The sequence below is a fragment of the Oncorhynchus tshawytscha genome, linkage group LG06 (assembly GCF_018296145.1).
Source record: "Oncorhynchus tshawytscha isolate Ot180627B linkage group LG06, Otsh_v2.0, whole genome shotgun sequence".
NCBI lineage: Eukaryota > Metazoa > Chordata > Actinopteri > Salmoniformes > Salmonidae > Oncorhynchus > Oncorhynchus tshawytscha.
In genome coordinates, this window is record NC_056434.1 from 73,829,419 (window position 1) to 73,856,775 (window position 27,357).

A 27,357-nucleotide genomic window follows, 5' to 3' on the forward strand; every position below is an offset into this window, starting at 1 on the left:
TTCAGCAGGAAGGCAGACAGACACGTCATCAAGGCGGTGCTGTTTTGCCTGGAGATATCCTGTCATATAATTCTGTCTGTCCAAGTCTGAGGGGGCTAAAAGCACCTGCTGCCACATTGAAGAAAATAAGATGTATAACTCTATAAACTAGTTTTCTATCTTCACTGTATATTCTCCTGCCCTCGGGGTGCATTATTCAAATAAAGCATTAGTGGAGTGTAGTTTTCCAGCACAACAGGATGTTGCAACCAGCTGAATGCTCTTTCCAGTCACCGTGGCCTTTCCAGTCACCGTGGCTTTTCCAGTCACCGTGGCTTTTCCAGTCACCGTGGCCTTTCCAGTCACCGTGGCCTTTCCATTGACCGTGGCCTTTCCAGTCACCGTGGCCTTTCCAGTGACCGTGGCCTTTCCAGTCACCGTGGCCTTTCCATTGACCGTGGCCTTTCCAGTCACCGTGGCCTTGAAGTAAAACAAGCTCTAACCCCAACGGTGGGGTGTTACCTTACCACACACACAGCCAAAGGCCTTAGAATGAATGCTGACTGCGCGCTCGGGGAGAAGTTCTAAACTGGTCTGAAAATATTTGGATTGCCTTCTCGCTTCTGTGAAGGGATAGGATGTAGAGTACTCCCAATGACTCCCTCTCCTCAGAGCTGTTGTTACAGCTGCCCACACAGTGCCAGAGTGGGAGTACCGGGTCGATTGAAATGTGGATGGATTCAGGGTGGTTTGAGGTGGGGAAGAAAGATGAAATGAAGGAAAAGGAGGTGAGGCTGTTGAAATCAACAAACCTGTTCACAGGCCACTTCTCTCTCCGAAACAATAAGCCTGGAAACACAAAATCACGTTGCCACGGACAACACATCAGTCGCTCACTCAGACCTAAAGGTCACTGACCTCCTTCCACACACATATGCACACTTCCTGTCAGACAGGAAGTAGCAGGCTGAGAGGAATAGAGATTTAGAGTCTGAGGTAATGCAAACTGGCCCAGGCCTATAAATAGGAGGCACTATGTAGTAGAGGGAAAAGGCCATGTTACTTAAAGTCACAAAACCAGGGCTGTATAGCCTCAATTACATGTGAAAACACTGATGTTTTAGGGGAAAGCAGAGATTTTAGTTTGTTAGAAGAAAAGAACTGTCAGCAGAATAGGCTTTGGCTCTCAGAACTACTGAGGAGTAGAGCATGGTGCATTTATTAGTCTCGTAAAGGTTCATTTTGAGACGGATTCAAAGACCACTGCAATAAGAACGTTAAGGAAAATACATCTGGTATTCCATGTTTAAAAGGGTCTAGCTATATGCCTTGTTCTGAAAGGCCGACCTACCTTATAACTACCTCATACAGCGTCACGACCAGAGCTTTTAGTCCACTGAATGTTCTGTATTTGTCTCACTCATTAGGTCATATTAGTCTCCACTTCGTGCTGGGTGAGCAGAGACAATATCTGTGGTTGACATTGTCACATGTCACTGATTGACGACCTCTCTACTCAAAGGTCAATGGGATCTGGAACCAATGCCCTACAGTCTGTCACCATGGTTTCTGCTAAGCCTAGACCTTTCTCTCTATCTATATATCCTGTTTCCTTCCTCATAAGGCCAAGGTTTTAATTTTATACAGTTAAGTTACACAGACCATTTAAATTTCACTTCAAGGTGTTTGTAATTGCAGTTGTAGTATCCACACCGCAATGCAAGCGATTCATATTCTAAGCCTGTGATTGTGTTTGCTTAACCGCACCCTCAGAGGGGTCGCTAACAACCAAATGCATCCGGCTGTTTAGGGGAAACGGAGAGAGAGCCTGTGACGTGACCTCCACTTTTACACGTTAACAAGGCGACCCTTCATCTTAATTCCTCCACATTTACTGAATTGGTTGAACAGTGCAGCAGAGAACCCCCCCCCCCCAGAAAGAAACCCAGCGCGCAGGCATTTATTTTACACCTGCTACGATAGGTTAGCTTAACAACCTTGACATAGAATGTGGCATTCAAACACGGCAACTACCTCTTAGGGGTTCAGGTAATCCTTTTGTAAAGGTTGTAATTATTGTACATATGTGCTTAATTGCATCATCTTTAGTACACAACATTGTTTTATAGTTATCATTGCCAAATTCACTTCCTTGATTATCACGAGAGAGAGACGGAGAAGAACAGATAGAAAGGATTGGTTAAACAGTGCCTTTTTATTAACAATATAATCCGCTTCAACATTTAATTCAGACAGCTTTTACCAATACTGTACCTACAAATGGTTGTAAGCTTATATGAAGGGCATGGAGCAATGGTGAGGTATTTATGTCTGCTTTTTTTCAAGACCACAACATATTGAATGCAAGTGTTGCTGAAAGCTGTTGCAGGAAGCCAACTTCAATGAAGGCTCTTAGATTTGAACAACAATAAGGAATGCCTTAGTTATCTGCCTATTCAATAGCCATCTGCTGCCAGAATTGACTGCATTCCAAGCATCAATTGTTAGGCGTATAGCCTAGCTACAAAAACAGACAACTGTGAGTGACTCTATAGCTAGAGGACTCCTGAGCTCCAGGAGTGACAAGTATGATTTTTGTCTTCATCTGCTGTCTTTTTGCTCGCTAGGGCCATCTACTTCAAGTGCTGCCTGTCTTCCCATTAGCCTACTTGGTGTGTGTACTGATGACTGCTCATAACTTGCAGATGTTTGTTAACACATCAACCAGGATTAAAGGGAAGGGCAATTTGTGACTTGTTTTGGTTATCAGTGGCTGTACTGGAGGGGGAGTGGTTTCTCCTCTCCTAGGCAATCAGCAATTAGTACACTCTGGTGTGCTCTTCACCTCTGCTAGGCAAATAGCAATTAGTGTTAGTACTTCAGTCTTCCCTGGTTTCGCAACGGCAGCTGTAAGTGGCGGTCTTGTCGGCAAAACTAAGACCGTTGCCGAAACAAGACGGTTCTGCCAAGTTCTTTGAGGAAGGCTCCAGCCCTCTCACTTCAGTATCTTACCTAGTTATTTTCTGATGATCTCGTTTGATCTCTTTTGTAGCTTTGGCAACTACGTGTGTCTTATATCTGTTTGCTTCTCTCCCTGTAGGCTTTACAGACTCTCCCCACCTCTTGCCTGCAACTCTTCTAATTTAGTGTACCCTGTGCACACAACCCATGTGGAATTCTGGGTCTTCGGAAGCGTTTGGAACTGCTGCTCTGCGGTTAAGAACGCAGAGTTCATCTCATCCTATGCTGCCCTTCAGTCCCTTGACTTTTTGGCCCTGACGGAGACATGGGTCACCCCAGAGAACACTTCTTCTTCAGCTGCTCTCTCTTCATCCGACTACGTTTTCTCTCGTAGTCCAAGAGCATCTGTTCATTGTGATGATGGTTCAGGTCTACTAATTTCTCCTAACTGGAGATTTCCTATTTTCTCCCTCACTCACCTGTCCATCTCCTCATTTGAATTCCATGCTGTCACTTGTCCACTCAATCTTAACATTGTTGTCATCTATCGCCCACCAGGTGCCCTTGGATAATTCTTCAATGAGCTTGACAAGCTAATTATCTGATGATTGCTCACTGCTCTTCGTACTTTCTGACTTCAACCTCCCGACGTCTGCCTTCTATTAATTCCTTTCCAACTATCCTGTTCCCTTTCTTGTCTCTTTTTCCCTCATCCTTTCACATTCCCCTCCAACTCACAAGGCAGGCAATATGCTTGACCTCATCTTTACTAGAGGCTGTTCACCTACTAATCTCACTGCAAACCCCCTCCAGGTCTCTGATTACCACTGACTCCCCTCTGATTTCAAAAAAAGAGTCGCGCCTCTCCTCAAGAATCCAACACTTGACTCATCTGATGTCAAACTATAGACCTGCAACCCTTTATATTCTTTCCAAAATACTTGAGCATGCTGTCTCTGATCAACTCTCTAATTATCTCCCTCAGAACAATCTTGACCCTAACAAGTCAGGCTTCAAGACAAGTCACTCAACCAAGACTGCTCTTCTGTGTCACGGATGCTCTCCACACTGCCACGGCTGACTCTGTCTCCTCTGTTCTCATCCTCCTAGATCTATCCACTGCCTTCAACACCATGAACCATCAGATCCTCCTCTCCACCCTCTCAGGGCTGGGTGTCTCAGGCTCTGCAAAATCTTGGATTGCATCCTACCTGGCAGGCTGCTCCTACCAGGTGATGTGGAGAGGATATGTTTCTGCACCACATACTCTCACTACTGGTGTCCCCCAGGGCTTGGTTCTTGGCCCTCTTCTCTCTATACACCAAGTCACTTGTCTCGGTCATATCCTCACATTGTCTCTCCTATAATTGCTATGCCTAACAGATATCTTAGCTTGGATGTCGGCCCACCACCTCAAGCTCAACAAGATGGAGCTGCTCTTCCTCTCAGGGAAGGCCTTGCTGCTCAAAGAACTCTCCATCATGGTTGACAACGCCACAGTGTCGCCCTCCCAGAGTGCCAAGAACCTTGGACAACACCCTGTTATTCTCAGCAAACATCAAAGCAGTGACTCACTCCTGCAGGTTCATGCTCTACAACATCCGTAGAGTACAACCCTACCTCACACAGGAAGCGGTACAGGTCCAAATCCAGGCACTTGTCATCGCCCGTCTGGACTACTGCAATTCGCTGTTGCCTTGGCTCGCCGCTTGTGCCATCAAACCCCTGCAATTCAAGAACGCTGCAGCCTGCCTGGTTTTCAACCTTACCAGGTTCTCCCATGTCACCTTGTTTCTCTGCACACTCCACTGGCCTCCAGTCGAAGCTCGCATCCATTGCAAGACCATAGTGCTTGCCTAAGGAGTGGCAAGAGGAACTGCCCCTCCCTACATTCAGGCTATGCTCAAACCCTGAATAACCCGAACACTCCATTCTGGTCTCTTATCACCCCCCCTTTCTAGCTCTGACTTTAGTGATAGCTATTTTATTGAGGAAAATGTACTGCGATATGTGGTTGTCCCACCTAGTCGCTCCGGATAACCGCGTCTGCCTAAATGACAAAAATGTAGTTATTTACTCCGTTCTATCAATTTTGTCACCCAGTGTGTTAGCAAGAGAGAAAGGAAACACATGCTCTGTGTTTTTCCCATAAACTCTCCTATCCTTTGTGACGCGACGGGGACTGGGCTGACTGTTGACTGGCTGCTAGTGATGACTGAATGCTGAACAATGGAGGACTGAAATAGTCAAGACCTGGCAACTCTTCCATATCCACGATCCATCATGTCTGTCACATCTGGCCGGCTTGTGGACCTTTGCTCCAGCTGTCCTGGATCCACAACTGTCACCTTTTGAATGTAGACCCCTTTGTCTTTCTGTACATATGAAGGATGGACGTGTGTGTGTGTGTGTGTGTCGGAGTCAAGGTTCGTTAGCATTATGCTCAACCTTTATTCAGCTTTCACCATCAAGATGAATGCACAGTTACTTATACAACCGTTTTGTGTGTACATTGACTACATTGCGTGTTTATTGTATTTGACAGTCCAAGTAAATCCTATCCATATGACCCCCTATCTGCAGTATACACATAGCTAAATCCCCGGCTTACATCAAGTAACGGAAACAGATCTGTATCTCAGCGACAGGGGGACGGGTGGAGTTGCGCTGAACCCTATTCTATACTATATGAGAGGGAGCTGCAACTCAGGACTGTGAGGACGGGCCACGGGTGTTTGTTTAATCTAGGCATCTGAGGGAGAGGCAGGCAGGGAGGTTGAATGGGACCGTCTGTGCTGTTGTCAATCTACAGTGATTAGAGAACCTGTGAAAACATGTAGGAAATGCAGCTGTCATGTGGCATGACCTTTGAGCTGGAGTTCAGACCTTAGCGACTTGCCACCTCAGCAACCTTAGTGACTGGTTAATGAAGGACTGGTTTGTGTGTTGCTTAGCCACCTGGGGTCGTTATTGGTGTGTACCCTTGGTATGGTGAAAGGTGCACTCTGTACGATTGAGGGATGCTTTTTGCTCATTGTCTACAGAAATGTATCACTGAAATTTGAACAACAATATGCATAAAATGTATCGGACAGCTCAGATTTATTTTCTCCACAACAAATGTTACATTTGTACTGCTTTGGGAGTGTTGCCTCAACTGCTACATTCTGAGCAGAGCAACGTCTTCTGAACTTGGATTTCAGCAGGTAGACAGACATCTGACAGAAATCATTTTTAAACACCGTACCCCTACAACACAGACAACATTCAACCTTTTGACCTATGTCTTGCTCATGACATCCGCCTATGGGTGTGAGAACTATGTACTAATCCCAGTATGAACACAGGACTTGACAGGAATGGTAATGAGAGGAACAACAGAAGTGTACCATTTAGAGTTCAAGGTGAGTGTCTTGGACTGACTCCATGTCAGTTGTAAAGACTAGGAAATTTCATCCAGTACATTCTACATCTTTCTAGTTCTCTGTGGGATGGTCTTTCAGTGTGTGTTTTCTCCATGTCCACACGCTTGTTCCAGCTTTTCTGTAACACTGTGAACTTAGAGGCCCAGCTAGCTGTCAGATAGCAGAGCCTGTGCAATCCATCTCCACACAGTCTCTTCAAAGAGAACAGACAAGCGCCATCTTACCGTTTGTCATGGGGTTTATACACAATGTGAAACATCTCAGTGAGTGTACAGAGAGAAGAACATTCACAGCTCCCCTAACTTTATGGGTCAGGAGAAGGAAACTAATCGGAGAGTTTGATGCTCTGACTGAACGATGGCAGATGCTACTTTTAGCTCCACCACGAAACAGGCGGGAAGCTCCAACCGATGGGAATTCCATGATCTGCAACAATTGTTCCACATCCCTGTGGCCCCTCACTGGATCCCGTGTGGAGAGGTGATGTAAGCCAATGCCCAAATGGATTTCCCAGGTCATCTTGATCTGTCTGTCTGTCTGGCATTGGCTGGGGCAGTGATATTCTCTCCCAATTACTCTCCTGGTTGGCTTGACCTGCGTGTACCAGAAGTAGAGAGGTTTCAGAATTTCAGCCATGGTGTGCTGAATCGCTCAGTCGACCATATTACCCAGCACACCACCCTTCACGGCGGCCCTGTGGGTTCTAACAGGAAGGGGTGAGCGCCTGCCACACACCACGCCAGCTACACATCTGTAAACATTTGCAGACGAATGGGCTGCTGTCGCCGATGCTATCACGAGAACATTAGCTACATTAGCCGGGACAAGAGGAAGGGGCTGATTGTAATGGATGGGGTTACTGGGTGACTAGCTGACCAAGAGGGAGACAGCAGATGTTGTTTGGGTACAAATTCATTGTAATTAGGCATTTTTTAAGTTTATTTGAGTGTAATCATGAACTCTCTTACATGTTCTGTGTTGTATTGCAATGAAGGACATCAGGTCAGAATGGTGCCTCCTCCTGCTGAATGAATAGCATACTTGGAATCTAATTTCAAAGGGATCTGGTCAAATCTGTTATCGTTTTATCCAAAATAGGTAATAAAAGGAGGAAACCTTGGATACAGGACCTTGGAATACTATCCAATCTGGCATGAGACTGGAATGTGAAGGGATTGTTCAGGTTCTCACAACTGCTTATAAGCTTCTTATCAGTTGCTGTTCTTAGCATAGGTCTCTGTCAGTTATAATGGTATTTGGCATAAGTCTCTGTCGATGATAGCCATAGGGGGGTTTGATCTAGCAAGAAGGACAACAAGAATGTTTGGAAAACTACTGGTTATCTGCCTTTTTATTCAGTATTTTTACTTTTGTTTTGCCACTCAAAAGTACATTAATACAAACTATTGACCATTTTGATCATATGACAGAGTTAAGAAGTAATAATACACTGAGTATGTAAAAGGAAAAAAAAAAAAGTAAGCCTCCAACCTCCCATCCATGTCTCCATCCAACCTTTCCTTGCTACATTGTTGGGGAAGTGTAATAATGTGACACGAGATATTCCGGGTTACGGTTTTTAGGTCAAATTAACTTCTTCAGATGTTCTTGATCTTCTATCTCTCTCACACACGCACATGCTTCCATTCAGCCACAAGAGCATTAGTGAGGTCAGGCACTGATGTTGGGCGATTAGGCCTGGCTCGCACTCGGCATTCCAATTCATCCCAAAGGTGCTCGATGGGGTTGAGGTCAGGGCTCTGTGCAGGCCAGTCACGTTCTTCCACACTGATCTCAACATACCATTTCTGTATGAACCTCGCTTTGTGCACGGGGGCATTGTCAACAGGAAAGGGCCTTCCCCCAAACTGTTGCCACAAAGTTGGAGCACAGAATCATGTAGAACGTCATTGTATTTCCCTTCACTGGAGCTAAGGGGCCTAGACCGAACCATGAAAAACAGTCCCAGACCATTATTCCTCCTCCACCAAACTTTACAGTTGGCACTATGCATTTGGGCAGGTCGCGATCTCCAGACATCCGCCAAACACAGATTTGTCTGTCGGACTGGTAGATGAAGTGATTCATCACTTCAAAGAACGCTTTTCCACTGCTCCAAAGTCCAATGGCGGCGAGCTTAACACCACTCCAGCCGACGCTTGACGCTTGGCATTACACATGGTGATCTTAGACGTGTGTGCAGCTGCTCGGCCACAGAAACCCCTTTCATAAAGCTCCTGAGAAACAGTTCTTGTGCTGACGTTGCTTCCAGAGGCAGTTTGGAACTAGGTAGTGAGTGTTGCAACCAACGATAGACAATTTACAGCACTCAATGGTCCCTTTCTGTGAGCTTATGTGGCCTACCACTTCGCGGCTGAGCTCTTGTTGCTGCTAGACATTTCCACTTCACAATAACAGCACTTACAGCAGCTCTAGCAATGCAGAAATTTGACGAACTGACTTGTTGGGCAGGTGGCATCCTATGACGATGCCACATTAAAGTCGATGAGCTCTTCAGAAAGGCCATTCTACTGCCAATGTTTGTCGATGGAGATTGCATGGCTGTGTGCTCGATTGCATACACCTGTCAGCAACGGGTGTGGCTAAAATAGCCAAATCCACTCATTTTTAAGGGGTGTCCACATACTTTGGTATAAATAGTGTGTGTGTCGGCCTTGTAATGTGTTTGGGAATGTCTGACATGGTCCTATGGCATCACAGAGATATGCAAGTGTGTGAAATATCTTCATTCCTGCACATGCTGTGAAGGATGATGGACCGATAACGGGTCAAATCAGGACAAACCGGGACAGTGCTAATGTCGGTGTGCTTTATGTGTCAGTGGCAGAGTGAGAGAGAGAGTCTGTACATGCCAATGTTAACTGCATTCCAATTGTGTAGCTTACAGTACTGAACACTTCTTGTATAGTATGTAGATGACTGTATATTTCTTTGATGAAACAGTCTGGCCTGTGCATGAGAGTCAATGTTTGTTTATGCTCACTACACATGGGCGACTGAGCAAGCGAACAAACTTCACACTTGCCTGAGATTTGAACATTCCCTCCTCACTGTCTCTTTACCCCTCCACCCTCCGTTTGATATACTCACCTAGTCAGCAGTCTGGCACAGTGGAAGGTTGGTGGTGGTAACATGGCAGAGGGTCTTCGTCAGAGAGATGTGGAACCTCTAACTGTGGAGCACGTGGCATCTCTTTCCCAAGGTTAGGGAGGGGAAATCCACTCTGAGGGGAGGAAGTCCAACCGTCACCCTGCTCCGATTTATCAGCTTCCTTTTTAGATGTTCTGCCTTGTCTGTATCTCCTTCCTGGAATCCACAGGGAAATACGGAGACACACTCATACACACACTCATTTGTTTCTTGGGAAATAGGAAAACTGTAAAAGGAATGTAGAAACTGGTTGAATGAGACTAGTAAAGCTAAATAACACAACATGGCAACAAGAAAAACATCAAAGACACAGATGGCTCTTATCCTACCATAACAACAGTGTTGGGATTCTAATTACGGCAATCAAAAGATGCCATTGAAGTGAAAAAGGCCACTTTAAAGTAGATATATTTCCTCATGCTGAGGGGCTTGTGGTTTTTCAGCTAGGGAATATGGGTTATCAAAGCACAATAGAGCTCAGTTAAAGGCCCTCCCTGTGTGGAAGTTTGGAAAGCCCCCGTCCCATGCTACCCATTCCCCTGTCTCTGTTCACCACTCTCCCCCCGGGACCTCCGATTCCAGGCGCTGCTTTGGACCAGCCTGCCTGGCTTTCATAAAAGAAAGACAAGGAAAGAATAGAAGGCTAAAGGAGAGAGTACAGGGTTAGAGGAGAGAGTACAGGGTTAGTGGAGAGAGTACAGGGTTAGTGGAGAGAGTACAGGGTTAGAGGAGAGAGTACAGGCTTAGAGGAGAGAGTACAGGGTTAGTGGAGGGAGTACAGGGTTAGAGGAGAGAGTACAGGGCCGGTGGAGGGAGTACAGGGTCAGTGGAGAGAGTACAGGGTCAGTGGAGAGAGTACAGGGTCAGTGGAGAGAGTACAGGGTCAGTGGAGAGAGTACAGGGTCAGTGGAGAGATTACAGGGTCAGTGGAGAGAGTACAGGGTCAGTGGAGAGAGTACAGGGTCAGTGGAGAGATTACAGGGTCAGTGGAGAGAGTACAGGGTCAGTGGAGAGATTACAGGGTTAGTGGAGAGAGTACAGGGTCAGTGGAGAGAGTACAGGGTCAGTGGAGAGATTACAGGGTCAGTGGAGAGAGTACAGGGTCAGTGGAGAGATTACAGGGTCAGTGGAGAGAGTACAGGGTCAGTGGAGATAGTACAGGGTCAGTGGAGAGATTACAGGGTTAGTGGAGAGAGTACAGGGTCAGTGGAGAGATTACAGGGTTAGTGGAGAGAGTACAGGGTCAGTGGAGAGATTACAGGGTCAGTGGAGAGAGTACAGGGTCAGTGGAGAGATTACAGGGTCAGTGGAGAGAGTACAGGGTCAGTGGAGAGAGTACAGGGTCAGTGGAGAGATTACAGGGTCAGTGGAGAGAGTACAGGGTCAGTGGAGAGAGTACAGGGTCAGTGGAGAGAGTACAGGGTCAGGGTCAGTGGAGAGATTACAGGGTCAGTGGAGAGAGTACAGGGTCAGTGGAGAGAGTACAGGGTCAGTGGAGAGATTACAGGGTTAGTGGAGAGAGTACAGGGTCAGTGGAGAGATTACAGGGTCAGGGTTGAGAGAGTACAGGGTCAGTGGAGAGAGTACAGGGTCAGTGGAGGGAGTACAGGGTCAGTGGAGAGAGTACAGGGTCAGTGGAGAGAGTACAGGGTCAGTGGAGAGATTACAGGGTTAGTGGAGAGAGTACAGGGTCAGTGGAGAGATTACAGGGTCAGTGGAGAGAGTACAGGGTCAGTGGAGAGAGTACAGGGTCAGTGGAGAGAGTACAGGGTCAGTGGAGAGAGTACAGGGTCAGTGGAGAGAGTACAGGGTCAGTGGAGAGAGTACAGGGTTAGTGGCTGGCTGCATCTCCCTATGTATTTTCCAGTGTGAATGGAAACAAATAGTCTTCAGAGGGCAAAACAGAAGATTAAAAAAGAGGCAAAGATCGGTCAGCAGCATATCTTGGCACGAGGCGTGAGACAGAAGTTACCCACTCTGTTATGGGTAACACTGCCAAACACAAAGACAAAAACAAATTGCACTGTTACAGTACGCAGGGAAATGCCAGTTCATGTCAGTTTGAGGGTTTATGAGGGTTTTGACATTTAATGGACATTCATTGGAACTGACATACGTAAATTACACAGTAAACAAATGAGTTTGACAGCTTGTGATTCTTTATGACATCCAATCTGACACTTATGACAACTTACATAACAGATGCCACAGAGCAGTAACATCTGAACAGGGCCGTGCCTCAAACAGACCTATGTACGAATGAGACCTCTGAGGTGATTGATTTGGTGTCAGGAAATGAGGGGGACAGAGCTCTATGAGTTAAAGCTGTGGTTTCTGTTTTCAACATTATGCACTCACACAACCCCCCTCTCTCTCTGCATCTTTCTAGTGCTCTACGGGATGGTCTCTCTCTCTCGCTAACTGTTAATAAAAACAAGGAATTTCTCATTATTTTGAGAAGTTTGAGTAAAACCTGATGTGTAAAACTACGTGCTCATACAGCAGCCCTACACCGATGAACAAAATCTCTCATCTCAAAGACACCTCTGTTTACTTCTGAAATAACTTCTCAAGTTAAGAGTGGCGCAATTGGGGTTTTCCGCATGCAAGAGGACTCAGATTTTCATGAGATCTTAGCTGTATCTCTCTCGTTCTGCAATATCCTGTGCTGCTGTGCTATGGCAGATACGGTTCCGCCATACACTTTTGTGGTAGCAAAAGTCTATAGAGCAGGCAGAGGCTCTTGGGTAGAAGACACATGGGGGGGGCCAGTCTCCCTCAAAGGGGGCGCTTCCCTTGAAGCAATTTTTGTTCTTCTTCTGTGCATACCATGGGACCTATAGTGGTATATCCAGCTGCAAAAACCGGCCACAAAACACTTTCAAATGCATGTCATATGGGCTTGTCTTCGCTCCCGTCACCCGAAGCCACTTAAAACTGCTCCCAGACACCAATAAAAGGCAGAACACATGTACTACTGCAACATTCCTTAGTTTGGAGGTAACCATGGCTAAATGTCTGATCTACATTCTTTAATTCACATGGTATTGTTAAATATTTTCCCCAGCTTCTTTCTAATCAGACAACAAAGGATGTCATGTTCAAAAAGTGAGGCAGAAATCTCTCATACGTACTGGAGTGTAGCCAATCACTGAGCTCGTTCCGGAGGCAGAAATCTCTCATACGTACTGGAGTGTAGCCAATCACTGAGCTCGTTCCGGAGGCGGAAATCTCTCATACGTACTGGAGTGTAGCCAATCACTGAGATCGTTCTGGAGGCGGAAAAAGCAAAAGGCAGTTCAGCATGAAGACGGGCTAAAACTGCTTCTCCAATAGAAATCCCCGATTGCAATGATCGGCGATGTAATGGCGTTGGCTTGCTAAACTCATGCACAGAAACACGTCGCCGGGTCAACCGGTTGTCTCGCGCCGAACTGCGCATGTGCACGCCATCAAATAAAAGGCACTCTTTCGATATGAAGTTGTTTTTGACAAAAATGAAAATGTGTCCATTTTTCACTTTCACGAAGACATTGTATTGAATCTAGGTTGTGCCTTTAGATTTCGAGAAAATTAACGACTAAGGGAAGAAGAAAAAAACTTTCCGGGAAGTCTTGCGATGTTAGGCCTCTGGGTTTAGAAACTCTGTGGAGAAAGTTACGTTCAGAACAAACCTGGGTAAAATATGTCCAATGCCCCTGATGTACTGTAGCTTGGAGTTGGTTCAATTGTACACTAAATCCAGTACAGCTCACGTACTTGACATTTGACATATGACATTTGACATATGGTCGTTCAGAAAACATTCACTATTTCATGCATTATGGTGTCGATGTACAGTACTTGCTATGCTTTGATAAATAATCAGATTTTCAAGGGAACTTGCTCTAATTGCTCTCCCCCTCTCTCTCTCTGTCCGTGACTGAGGGATCTCTATGCTTGCGACATGGGTTATTTGTTTCATCTGTCAGCAGTGGGCCATTATATTTCCTTGGCGGCTGCAGTGCCCGCTGTGTATTTTGTTTGGAATTACCTGAACGCCGTCTGCGCTACTGGCCTGTAATGTAGAACGTGTGACTGGCAGACAGAGATAGGGAAAGGTACATCTCATTTAGACAAAAATAATGGTGTTCCAAAAAAGGTCCAGTTGCCAGGACCACAAAAACAAATTCCATCTAGACACCGTTGCCCTAGAGCAGGTATTCACCAAACTGGGGTACGAGCAAATAAAAATGTGATTCACATTTTCAAACAGTCCATTTACATTTTCCAACGGGGCTATACACTTGGGTGAGTTTTTTTTCCCTCACCTGAGTAGCCTCGTTTCACTGCCAAAAATCAAATGAAACCATCTAGTTTTCAGCGAAATAACAACACAATGTAAAATCCAGGTAGCCTAGTCAAAAAATGAAGATCCAATCACATTACCCTCTCGCAGGAATTCCACTAACAGTCCATATGTAGCCAAACGTATCTGCTGCTCATTCCGTTTGCTTGAAAATGGATAAATGGTTAAAAAAGTAAGGCCCGCGTCCAGAGACACATACCAGCTCTACTGGTGGTACTACTACTACCAGCAGTACTACACTTCACCTGTAAATTGTAAATAAGTTGTTCTGTTTCCACGAGCACATCCAATGCTAGCCTCCTTGGGAAAGGCATACCGCTAGCGCCCGGCCTCAACAACATCCAGTGATGAAAATACAAGTGTTATACATTGGTTACATCTTCTTGTTAATCCAGACGCTTTGTCAGATTTCAAAAAGGCTTTGTGGTGAAAGCATACCATGTGATTATCTGAGGACAGCGCCCCGCGTACAAAAGCATTAAAAACATTTTCCAACCAAGCAGAGGCATCACGAAAGTCAGAAATAGCGATAAAATAAAGAACTTACCTTTGAAGATCTTCCTCTGTTTGCAATCCAAAGCAAAGTATTACATACTTAGAAGTGTGCTGGTTATCAAGGGGCAAAGTATTGACACGTTTTTTTTTTTTTAATTGAGAGACGAGCTTAAAGTTTTCTTTACTGATCATAATTTTAACTTGTCTGACAGTTTGCATGATGATGAGTTTCTCACACGACTGGCCTGCCTGGGTGATGTGTTTTCTTGTCTGCATGATCTGAATCTAGGATTACAGGGACTCTCCACAACTATATTCAATGTGTGGGGCAAAATTGAGGCCATGGTTAAGAAGTTGGAGCTCTTCTCTGTCTACATTAACAAGGACAACACACAGGTCTTTCCATCATTATGTGCGAATGAACTCAAGCTTACGGATAATGTCAAATGCGATATAGCAAAGCACCTGAGTGAGTTGGGTGCACAATTACGCAGGTACTTTCCCGAAACGGATGACACAACCAACTGGATTCGTCATCCCTTTCATGCCCTGCCTCCAGTCCACTTACCGATATCTGAACAAGAGAGCCACATCGAAATTGCAACAAGCGGTTCTGTGAAATTGAATTTAATCAGAAGCCACTGCCAGATTTCTGGATTGGGCTGCGCTCAGAGTATCCTGCCTTGGAAAATCGCGCTGTTAAGAAACTGATGCCCTTTGCAACCATGTACCTATGTGAGAGTGGATTCTCAGCCCTCATTAGCATGAAAACTAAACACAGGCACAGGCTGTATGTGGAAAATGATTTAAGACTGAGACTCTCTCCAATACAACCCAACATTGCAGAGTTATGTGCATCCTTTCAAGCACACCCTTCTCATTAACCTGTGGTGAGTTATTCACAATTTTCGATGAACAAATAAGGTTTTATATGTAAGATGGCGAAATAAAGAGCAAAATGATTGATTATTATTATTTGTGCCCTGGTCCTATAAGAGCTCTTTGTCACTTCCCACGAGCCGGGTTGTGACAAATAATAACACTCATTCTTATGTTTAATAAATGTATCATATAGTGTGTGTGTGGCAGGCTTACAGTGATGCCAAAAACATTTGAGAGTGCGCGAACTCCCTGGTGCTTGAGGGTGTACGCAGCTGGAGGTTGAATGTTTGAAGGGATACGGGACTATAAAAAGTTTGGGAACTATTGCCCTAGAGCACACAAAAAACTAAAACATCAGCACCACTAGTAACTTCCACAAAGCTGTGCACGAACTGAGAGACAAGGCAAGAAGGGCCTTCTATGCCATCAAAAATTAGACATACCAATTAGGATTTGGCTAAAAATACTTGAATCAGTTATAGAACCCATTTCCCTTTATGGTTGTGAGGTCTGGGGTCTGCTCACCAACCAAGAATTCACAAAATGGGACAAACACCAAATTGAGACTTCTGCTAAAATATCCTCCGTGTACAATGTAAAACACCAAATAATGGATGCAGAGCAGAATTAGGCCGATACCTGCTAATTATCAAAATCCAGAAAAGAGCTGTTAAATTCTACAACCACCTAAAAGGAAGCGATTCCCAAACCTTCCATAACAAAGCCATCACCTACAGAGAGATGAACCTGGAGAAGAGGCCCCTAAGCAAGCTGGTGCTGGGGCTCTGTTCACCAACACACCCCACATAGCCCCAGGACAGCAACATAATTAGACCCAACCAAATCATGAGAAAACAAAAAGATAATTATTTGACAAATTGGAAAGAATTAACAAAAAAACAGAGCAAACTAGAATGCTATTTGTCCCTAAGAGTAGAGAGAGTACACAGTGGCAGAATACATGACCACTGTGACTGACCCAAACTTAAGGAAATCTTTGACTAAGTACAGACTCTGTGAGCATAGCTTTGCTATTGAGAAAGGACGTCGTAGGCAGACCTAGCTCTCAAGAGAAGACAGGCTGTGTCATTTTTTAAAACACTTTTTTGGACAAAAATAAAACTTTCTATAAGATAGTAATTCCGCTTTTTTCTTCACCCAACCACGGCTGCTGTCGCTAACCAAAAGCTTTTGCATAAACACAAAAGAACACACAACACAAGAAAAAGAGGAACACAGAAACAATAACCTTTAGACATACAGAACTTTTGAAAATGCTCACACCCCTTGACTTTTTCCACATTTTGTTGTGTTACAGCCTGAATGAATTTGAAATGGATTAAATTAAGATTGTGTGCCACTGATCTACAATACACACACTACCCCAAAATGACAAAGTGGATTTTTTTGTTTTGTTGACTTTTTTTTTTAAGCTGAAATGTTTTCAGTCAATAAGCATTCAACCCCTTTGTTATGGCAAGCCTAAATACATCCAGTAGTACACATGTCACATGTCAAATACTAAGTTGCATGGACATACTCTGGTTAACATGATTTTTTAATGATTACCCAATCTCTGTACCCCACATACATATAATTGTAAGGTCTCTCAGTCACGTAATGAATTTCAAGCACAGATTCCACCACACAGACCAGTGAAGTTTCAAAATGCCTTGCAAAGAAGGGCACCTATTGGTAGATGGGTAAACATTTTAAAAAGCAGACACTGACTATGCCTTTGAGCATGGTGAACTTATTAATTATGCTTTGGATGATGTATCAATACACCCATTCACTGCAAAGATACATGTGTCCTTCCTAACTCAGTTGCCTGACTTTAAAACAGTTAGAGTTTGATGGCTGTTTTAGGAGAAAGCTGAGTTACTCCACAATACTAACCTAAATGACCAAGTGAAAAGAAGGCAGTCTGTACAGAATAAAATATTCAAAAACATTCCTGTTAGCAACACGGCAATAAAGTAATACTGCAAAAGTAATACTTTTTGTCCTGAATACAAATCATTATTTTTGGGGCAAATCCAACACAACACATTACTGCATGGTGGTGGATGCATCATGTTATAGATATGCTCGTCATCGGCAAGGACTATGGTTTTTTGGGTGATACAAATAAATGGAACAGAACTAAGCAGAACTAAGCACAGGCAAAGCACAGGCAAATCACAGGCAAATCCTATCAGAACACCTGGTTCAGTCTGCTTTCCAACAGACACTGGGAGACAAATTCACCTTTCAGCAGGACAAGAACCTAAAACACAAGGTCAAATCTACACCGGAGTTGCTTACCAAGATGACATTTGTGTATGTATTTATTATGGATTCCCATTAGTTGCTGCCAAAATTTAAGGTAGTTATATACAATATCAAAACAATATTACACAACAGATTCACAACATATTAAGTGTGTGCCCTCAGGCCATTACTCTACAACACAAAATTCATGTGTACTTGTGTGTATAGTGCATATGTTATCATGTGTGTGTTTGTATGCGTGTGTCTGTGCCTGTGTCAAGTCTGTGCCTGTGTATGACATTACATTTTCCTGAGTTGCCTAGTTATAGTTTGACTTAAATTGGCATTATGACTTCAAAATCTAGCAATGATCAACAACCAACTTGACAGAGATTGAAGAGTTTAAAAAATAAGGGCAAATATTGCATAATCCAGGTGTGCAAAGCTCTTAGAGACTTACCTCAAAAGGTTCACAACAGTAATTGCTGCCAAAAGTTCCAGTAAAGGGAAATCTTAACACTATAGCATACAATGATGTTCTACATGATTCTGTGCTCCAACTTTGTGGCAACAGTTTGGGGAAGGCCCTTTCCTGTTTCAGCATGACAATGCCCTCTTGCTCGAAGCGAGGTCCATACAGAAATGGTTTGTCGAACTCGGAGTGGAAGAACTTTTACTGGCATGCATGGAGCCCTGACCTCAACCCCATCGAACACCTTTGGGATGAATTGGAACACTGACTGTGAGCCAGGCCTAATCGCCCAAAATCAGTGCCTTACCTCACTAATGCTCTTGTGGCTGAATGGAAGAAAGTCCCCTCTGCAATGTTCCAACATCTAGTGGAAGGCCGTCCCAGAAGAGTGGAGGCTGTTATAGCAGCAAAAGGGGGACCAACTCCATATTAATGCCCATGATTTTGGAATGAGATGTTCGACAAGCAGGTGTCAACATACTTTTCATCATGTAGTGTATATTAGTGTTTTATCTTTCATGAATCTTTTAAAAAATACAAAAAAAAATTCCACTTTGACATTAGAGCATTTTGTGTAGATCATTGGAGAAAAAAGGACAATTAAATCCATTTTAATCCCAATTTCTAACAAAATGTGGAAAAAGTCAAGGGGTGTGAATACATTCTGAAAGCACTGTACATTATACATGACCCACCACCACATATACTGTACATGTCTTGGTGACAGACATATTGTTTGTACAGCGTTGTTTCACGTGAACATCATGGCTCGGGGGTAAACGTCTCTGTGATCCCAACACATCGTTATAAAGTAAATATACCACACCTTACATTGTTGAATCCTGTCAGGTTCTCTGCTACTGGGATACTGGGATGGGCTACAGCATACAGAGACGTGTTGGGGTTTAGACAGTCTACAGATCAGGTGCTGCTTGAGACGGCGGGGAGGCTGTTATGTGCTGCCGAGGTGGCAACTCAGATCTGGAAGGAGTGGGACTAGAGGTGTGCAGGGAAACAGGCGTGGGAGACAAGGGTATTCAGCTGTGACTGGAACCAGTGTCTGGTTACGGGGTGGCATCTGTCTGTTATGGATAAAGTTTGAGAGGAGGAGTAAAAGGGCGCTATATTGAATGTAGGAGGACAGGGAGGCATGGTGGTTGAGGAGACGAGGGATGTTGAATCCGCCTTGGTATGTTGCCGTGGCTGCTCCTACCCAGACGGAGAGGCCTTCAGATGTGATTGGAAACCATGTCCGAAGTGGTCCAGCGAAGAAACCTGAAGAAGGTGAATGTGAGGATGGTTACCAGGGTTCAGTGGGGGTGGGCAGAGAAGATGCCGGTCCTGAGACCAGTGATACTGATGGAGATGATATTGAAGGTGATGGAGAGCTGGATGAGTGTACTGGAAGGTTGTTGACTCTTGTGGATGCCCCTTGGTAGTAGCGTGTTCTGCATGAATTGGAGGCTGCTGAGGTATATCCTGATGGTGTAGTATGAGCAGAGGTGCTGGTGGGAAGGTCGAAGTTAGGGACATGGATGTGGGTACGCAGAGCCACTGCGGACCCTCATGATGAGTTCTGTTTTTTTGTGGCCCCCACCCCCATCAAAGTTTCCCATCCCTGATTTACAGCTACATAATGTGTTGTACAATAAGAAACCTAGGTAATAGGTAATAGCTATCTAACATCTGCTGTTGTAGCTAGCATGTTGAATTATGCAGGAAAGAGATTCTTTCTGACAAGTCGTCACTGGTCCAAGTCCGAGTTAACTCTGGTCAGATTGTCACTGCGCGGATAAACTGCCTGCAGGTACTATGTGCAGGGTTAGAGTTTTAGTGAGGACCGGCATTTGAACATTTGAAAAAATATATATTGTATAGAAATTAAGTAAATTAAGTAAGATATATTTGTTTTTGCAGTTTTACAGCAACATGTCTGCAATTCTACACAATTTGTAATGACTTATGCCATAAAATTATATCTGAGAGAGAATGTCTGGAGGTAAAGGACATCATGATGCTTGCTTAGTGAGTACCACTTCCTCCCGATTTGGCCCATACCTGGTGCAAACTCAGGACCTCTGCCTTGTTAGCACATGTGACCTCCCTCCTGAAGCACCTTTCCAGTCAGCGCCACGCTATTCACAGGTGCGAGTGTGGACACTTCAGGCTGAGGAGTAAGTTTCACACATCCCCATGTGCTACACATGCCTGGTCGGTATTTGGCCATGATTACTATATGTTTAGATAGCTGGCTAGACTAACAAAAGATTGTTAGCTGACATGGCTAATTAAGTAACGGTCAGTGACTGACATAAGAGGAAAACTGCTGTTCCCGAAACAAATTTCAAACTTGTACCTGATGTATTCTCCTATTCTTACTCTCAACCCGGGAGAAACTGCGGGAGAGGTGTGGGAGCAGGGAGGGATGATAGCGGCCGAGAAGGCGAGAGGAGCCATCAAAGAAGGTGAGAGGGCCCACCGGTAGCGGTGTTTGTCTTCCATGTCTAGAGGAAAGCAAGAGAAGAAGAGGCTGCGAAGCCCAGGAGCTCCAACTCTGTGTAAGCCGAGGGTGGAACCATGGTAATGGACCAGTGAGGCAGCATGCTGTGCCAGTCACAGTAGGAGCCATCGACCGTGGTCGGCAGAATATTCCACAAGGTCATCATAGGCAGAGATAAAAACTGAAGCACAAGTCACTGTATTAGGACATGAAGGCACATGACAACACAAGCTAGGGGCTGCAAGGCCTAACGACTCCAACACCAACAGCCACCCTAGTCATTGACTGTTCTCTCTGCTACCGCACGGCAAGCGGTACCGGAGCGCCAAGTCTAGGTCCAAAAGGCTTCTACTCCATTTTGGAGTAGAGTCATAAGACTCCTAAACAGCTAATCAAATGGCTACCCGGACTATTTGCATTGTCCCCCCTTTTACGATGCTGCTACTGGGTGAGTTAGCTACGCAAACTACATCCTGAACTTCAGTGTCAGAGGTTTGCATGGTTACAAAAACTTGGAACAAAGAGTGGAGCAGAGAATAGGAAAACAGGCCACAGAGCAAAGCAGCCAACAGGTGGTGGTCACAGCATGGGCAGTTGCAACGACTGGTAGGCCGAGCTGGTCTATGACTCAGCACAAACTTGCGTTATAGACTGTTTGTTAAGCAGATGTATAAAGGAGTGCAAATGGATGCCGTTTAAGATGGTGGTTGATTAAGCAAGGGTATTCAGGTGTGTGAGGCGGGCTTTTGGCTAATGAAGATTGGATGCATGTAAGCAGATTGGTGTGGTCACAGCTCTATGATCATATATGGAGTTCCTGCACCAGGGCTGCATTCCAATATGAATGTCGGTGCCAATGGATGGACATCCTATTCCGGGCCATATTCCAACATGAAAGTCTGTGCCCATATATGGAGTTCCTCCTCTTAGGCCACATTCCAATACAGAAGACAATGCCCATATACGGATACCATTTAAGAGGGTGGTTGATTAAGCAAGGGTATTCAGGTGAGTGAGGCGGGCTTTTGGCTAATGAAAATTGTATGCATGTTAGCAGATTGGTGTGGTCACGTTCTATGTCCATATACGGAAGTTCCTGTTGTGGATTAGCTGTGAAGCTTAAAACTCCTTCCTTAAACTGTGTTATAAACTACATATGCCACAATGTATGATGATTGTGGACTTCAGGAAACAGCAGAGGGAACACCCCCTATCCACATTGATGGAACAGTAGTGGAGAGGGTAGTAAGTTTTAAGTTCCTTGGCGTACACATCACAGACAAACTGAATTGGTCCACCCACACAGACAGCATCGTGAAGAAGGCGCAGTAGCGCCTCTTCAACCTCAGGAGGCTGAAGAAATTCGGCTTGTCACCAAAAGCACTCACAAACTTCTACAGATGCACAATCGAGAGCATCCTGTTGGGCTGTATCACCGCCTGGTACGGCAACTGCTCCGCCCACAACCGTAAGGCTCTGCAGAGGGTAGTGAGGTCTGCACAACGCATCACCGGGGGCAAACTACCTGCCCTCCAGGACACCTACACCACCCGATGTCACAGGAAGGCCATAAAGATCATCAAGGACAACAACCACCCGAGCCACTGCCTGTTCACCCCGCTATCATCCAGAAGGCGAGGTCAGTACAGGTGCATCAAAGCTGGGACCGAGAGACTGAAAAACAGCTTCTATCAGACTGTTAAACAGCCACCACTAACATTGAGTGGCTGCTGCCAACACACTGACTCAACTCCAGCCACTTTAATAATGGGAATTGATGGGAAATGATGTAAAATATATCACTAGCCACTTTAAACAATGCTACCTAATATAATGTTTACATACCCTACATTATTCATCTCATATGTATATGTATATACTGTACTCTATAGCATCTACTGCATCTTTTAATTAATACATGTATCACTAGCCACTTTAACTATGCCACTTTGTTTACATACTCATCTCATATGTATATACTGCACTCAATACCATCTACTGTATCTTGCCTATGCCGCTCTGTACTCACTCATATATCTTTATGTACATATTCTTTATCCCCTTACACTTGTGTCTATAAGGTAGTAGTTTTGGAATTGTTAGCTAGATTACTTGTTGGTTATTACTGCATTGTCGGAACTAGAAGCACAAGCATTTCGCTACACTCGCATTAACTTCTTGGATATAGGGGGCGCTCTTTTAATTTATGGATAAAAAAACGTGCCCGTTTTAAGCGCAATATTTTGTCACGAAAAGATGCTCGACTATGCATATAATTGGCAGCTTTGGAAAGAAAACACTCTAAGGTTTCCAAAACTGCAAAGATATTATCTGTGAGTGCCACAGAACTCATGCTACAGGCGAAACCAAGATGAAACTTCAACCAGGAAATGGGCAGAATTTTTGAAGCTCTGTTTCCCATTGTCTCCTTATATGGCTGTGAATGCGCCGGGAATGAGCCTGCCCTTTCTATCGTTTCTCCAAGGTGTCTGCAACATTGTGACGTATTTGTAGGCATATCATTGGAAGATTGGCCATAAGAGACTACATTTACCAGGGGTCCGCCCGGTGTCCTTTGTCTAAATTGGTGCGTAATCTACAAGCTGCACGCAGTCATCCAGTGATTGAGGGGAGAGAGGAGGCTTTCAACGAACGATATATCATGAAGAGATATGTGAAAAACACCTTGAGGATTGATTCTAAACAACGTTTACCATGTTTCAGTCGATATTATGGAGTTAATTTGGAAAAAAGTTCGGCATTTTGAAGACTGAATTTTCGTTTTTTTTTGGTAGCCAAACGTGACGCACCAAACGGAGCAATTTCTCCTAAACAAATCATCTTTCAGGAAAAACTGAGCATTTGCTATCTAACTGAGAGTGTCCTCATTGAAAACGTCTGAAGTTCTTCAAAGGTAATGATTTTATTTGAATGATTTTCTGTTTTTTGTGAAAATGTTGCCTGCTGACGCTAACGCTAAATGCTACGCTAGCTGTGCTAGCTGTTACACAAATGCTTGTTTTGCTATGGTTGAGAAGCATATTTTGAAAATCTAAGATGACAGTGTTGTTAACAAAAGGCTAAGCTTGAGAGCTAGCATATTAATTTCATTTAATTTGCGATTTTCATGAATAGTTAACGTTATGTTATGCTAATGAGCTGCAGGGATAATTACACTCCTGGATACAGGTTTTTTTCGTAGCTAAACGTGACGCACCAAATGGAGCGATTTCTCCTAAACAAATCATCTTTCAGGAAAAACTGAGCATTTGCTATCTAACTGAGAGTCTCCTCATTGAAAACATCTGAAGTTCTTCAAAGGTAAAATATTTTATTTGAATGCTTTTCTGGTTTTTGTGAAAATGTTACATGCTGAATGCTATGCTAAATGCTACGCTAGCTATCAATAATCTTATACAAATGCTTGTTTTGCTATGGTTGAAAAGCATATTTTGAAAATCTGAGATGACATTGTTGTTAACAAAAGGCTAAGCTTGAGAGCTAGCATATTTCATTTCATTTGCAATTTTCATGAATAGTTAACATTGCGTTATGGTAATGAGCTTGAGGCTGTATTCACGATCCCGGATCCGGGATGGCTAGAATCAAGAGGTTTTAACATCTGCTAACCATGTGTATGTGACAAATAAAATTTGATTTGATGTAATTTACTCCCTCCTTCACACTTGACGACAACACAGACAGACCCACACGCACCCTTGAGGGTACTCCCCAGTCTCCCCTGCATCCCATCACCACACACAACGGGTTGTTAATTTTATCTGCACATTGTGTTGTGGCCTGAACAAAGGTCTATTTTGCCACACAAAACTCCCCTTAGGTTATTTTCTCGTGCCTGGGCACTTATGAGGGATTGGCAACAAAGGAAAGAATGTGGATCCTGTTGTGGTCTTGGGGGGTGGGGGGTCTGTGTTTCCCCAGGACCACTCAGCCAAGGTCTACAGGGGTTCCCCTGAGGGCACACACTTATTATATGAACTCTGTTGTGAGTGTATTGTAATGTTTTAAAAATGGTATAACTGCCTTCCTTTTGCTGGACCCCAGGAAGAGTAGCTATGCAACAGCTAATGGGTATCCATAATACGTGCAAATAAAGAGCAGGGCTACACAGGGTCAGAGGGTGAGTTAAGATGAGTTATACATTAGAAAAAAGGGGTCCAAAAGGGTTCTGTGGCTGTCCCCATAGGAGAACCCTTCTGTCTTCCATGTAGCACCCTCTGTGGAAAGGGTTCTACCTGTAACTCAAAAGGGTTCCTCAAAGGGTTCTCCTATGGGGAATAAGAGTCAATGAACCCTTTTGAATTTTAGATAGCACCTATTTTTCTAAGAGTGTAACATGTGCACAGGGAGGTCTCTGAAAGGGCAGCATGCAGGTCAGCAATATTGTTCAACTAGAGGCCTGAATCTTTCCTGATGGTGTGACCTGACCAGAGTTTATCAGGGCCCTACATATAACCAAAGAACAGAGATGCATCAAAACAGTCAATTCCAATGGAAAACCCCAGTATCCCTGACGGCATAAACAAAACATTTACTGTACAAATAGTCAAGTACATGGTGCTGCTAAGAGGAATTGCCATTGTTATTAGCGTATCTAGAAGATACCTGCCTCTGCAGGTCAGAGAGCAAAGCATAGTCTTCCTTAGTCTTCCTTTATCCAATTATTGGCAAAAGAGCTCATCTGATTGGTCAAAATGCCAATTAGTGGGTAAATAATCAGAAATGGGCTACCTGTGTAAACGCAGTCTCTGACATGTTTTAGCTGACTCACCACAGGACTCAAGAATCCCTGGGAGAGAATGTCTTGCCTGTGGCAACAGCCGACACAGCAAGACTGAACACAACATGTGGATCCCATCGGTTGACTACACAGCCTGGAGTAACAGGATGTGTGTGTGGGTGTCGTCTGAACCGAATAATATAAAAGCATGTGTGAGTCTGTATTTGTGTGCTCTGGCTTCGGCACGCAACAATAACCAATTCCTTGAAACGTTGTCTCAGAATCAAGTTCTGCTGTGAAGTGTCTTCAAGGTGCAGTAGGTTTATTCACTGCAGCCAATGGGCTTTCATAACAGTCTGCAGATCCCGGCAGACAAAAGCCTTCTCATAATAGACAGCTGATGACAGAAAACAGGAGGACGGAAGGTTTTTTATTGACTTCTTCTGATTACAGTGGCCGGGCTGGGGCCAAGACAGCGCACAACAACGGAGGCAGACAGACAGCATGTACAAGGTTATGGAGTAAGCTTTTCAAAAGGCTCTGAATCAACAACTCCATATCGGGAACAGTTGACCTCATGAAGAAGGTCAAACTGTGTGTATGGAGACCGAGACTCTACTTAATACATCAGCTTGAGATGACAACGTGCTTTAATGCTACAAGTACGTTGAGACAACCAAGTTCCTTCAATAACACAAACATTACATTAACAAAAGGTCTATATATAGCATGACATGAACCTGAGTCACTCTAACTTTACATTACTGTATTTATCTCCTGTTATTTATTTTCTCAAATGACCCCTTCCCCCTCCTCCATCCTTGCGTGTGTGAAGGATAATTACCCCAGTAAGCTGGGACTCTATGACTGAAAGACTGGCACAAGACTACAGGACGTCAGTACTTATCTGTGGGAGTCGACTCGCCTCGGCCCAGCTAGACCAGGGGGACTAAGAACTCTGTAACAGAGTGGGAGTGGGAGTGTGTGTGTAGGGGGGGATATATATATGTTTATGTGGTTGCGTGTGGGGAAGGCGACATGTTTATATTGTGTGTGATGTCTTGCTATATAACACAGGAAAAAAGAAACTCAACCCGCTCCTTCCCTCCAAGAAGTCTCAATCTGTCTTTTTAAGGAGCAGGCAGGCAGGCACGCACACATGCATACACACACATGCGACACACATGCACACACCAGCCCACTGTCTGTCTTCATACTGCAATCAGCGTCCCCACAGGAAGCATCTAGCCTCACGCCCCCGGACTGGGGTCAGAGAGCAACTATCACACCATTCTCAACTGGCCTCTTTCTATCTCTCTTTCCCTTCCTTCATCTCTCTCTCTACCTTCCTTTGTGTATAAATCTGACTCTCTGTGTCTCTGTCACTTGCTCGGACTCCTTCTCTTAACCAGAGCACAGAGTTTGAGTGAGTTCAGCGAACAAAATCCTCTAGTGGTACATTGCACAGTCCTGAACTTGTCCTGTCTAGTCCCCATTGACTATTTTGATTTTGTAAAGAGTCACCAGCAATGCAAACTGTTTATACTCTGTCGAACACTAACTATGCAGCATTTCCATGTCTCAAAAACACTCAGTTATTTTTGGGATATACATACTACATTTTGCTATTTAGTGTTCCAAACAGAATCATTTAGAAGAGACAACAGTCAGTTGTCAAAACAAGAACAGGCTGTTTTTAACACCTCCGTTAAATGAAAATCTGCTCTAGGATCAGTTCCAGATGATAATAAAACAGAATTAAACACGGAGTGTTGGGATTTATCAATAATGATTTATGCTTTACAGCACAGTGATGATGATATATTTATAACAATCATTCCTTCAGCAGTATTGCATGTAAAGCAATCAGACTGCTGAACACTTGAACTGGACTGACCACCTGTTCTGATTCTCTGCAACTTAGGACGCATGCGCACACACACAAATATTGGTCTATAAAATGTGCCTTCCTGTTTTATACTTATACTAACATGTTTATTATAGTCAACTGAGACATTTACTTTATGTTCGTATACTTATCTTTTATTATTTCTTATGGTTGCTGCATTGTCCAGAAGGATCCCGCAGGTAAGCATTACATTGGACAGTGTATACCATGTTTATCCCATA

The 27,357-nt window shown here is 44.2% G+C and overlaps 1 protein-coding gene and 1 long non-coding RNA gene across 2 annotated transcripts in view; one reads left to right on the top strand and one right to left on the bottom strand.

The window, feature by feature from the left end:
* Nucleotides 1-1,990: 1,990 nt before the first annotated feature.
* On the bottom strand, nucleotides 1,991-14,269 carry LOC112253073. Its single transcript, XR_002953931.2, has 4 exons — nucleotides 14,130-14,269; nucleotides 12,671-12,808; nucleotides 9,477-9,692; nucleotides 1,991-6,959 (listed from the first exon to the last, which is right to left on the bottom strand). It is a non-coding gene; the product is annotated as an uncharacterized LOC112253073 (long non-coding RNA).
* Nucleotides 14,270-19,234: 4,965 nt separating this feature from the next.
* The window catches only part of LOC112253540 (NK1 transcription factor-related protein 2-like), a 34,178-nt gene continuing 26,055 nt past the window's right edge, over nucleotides 19,235-27,357 (top strand). The window contains exons 1-2 of the mRNA XM_024425486.2: nucleotides 19,235-19,394; nucleotides 20,380-20,451. Of these exons, the coding sequence (XP_024281254.1) occupies nucleotides 19,235-19,394; nucleotides 20,380-20,451 (232 nt within the window). The remainder of the gene's footprint in view (nucleotides 19,395-20,379; nucleotides 20,452-27,357) is intronic.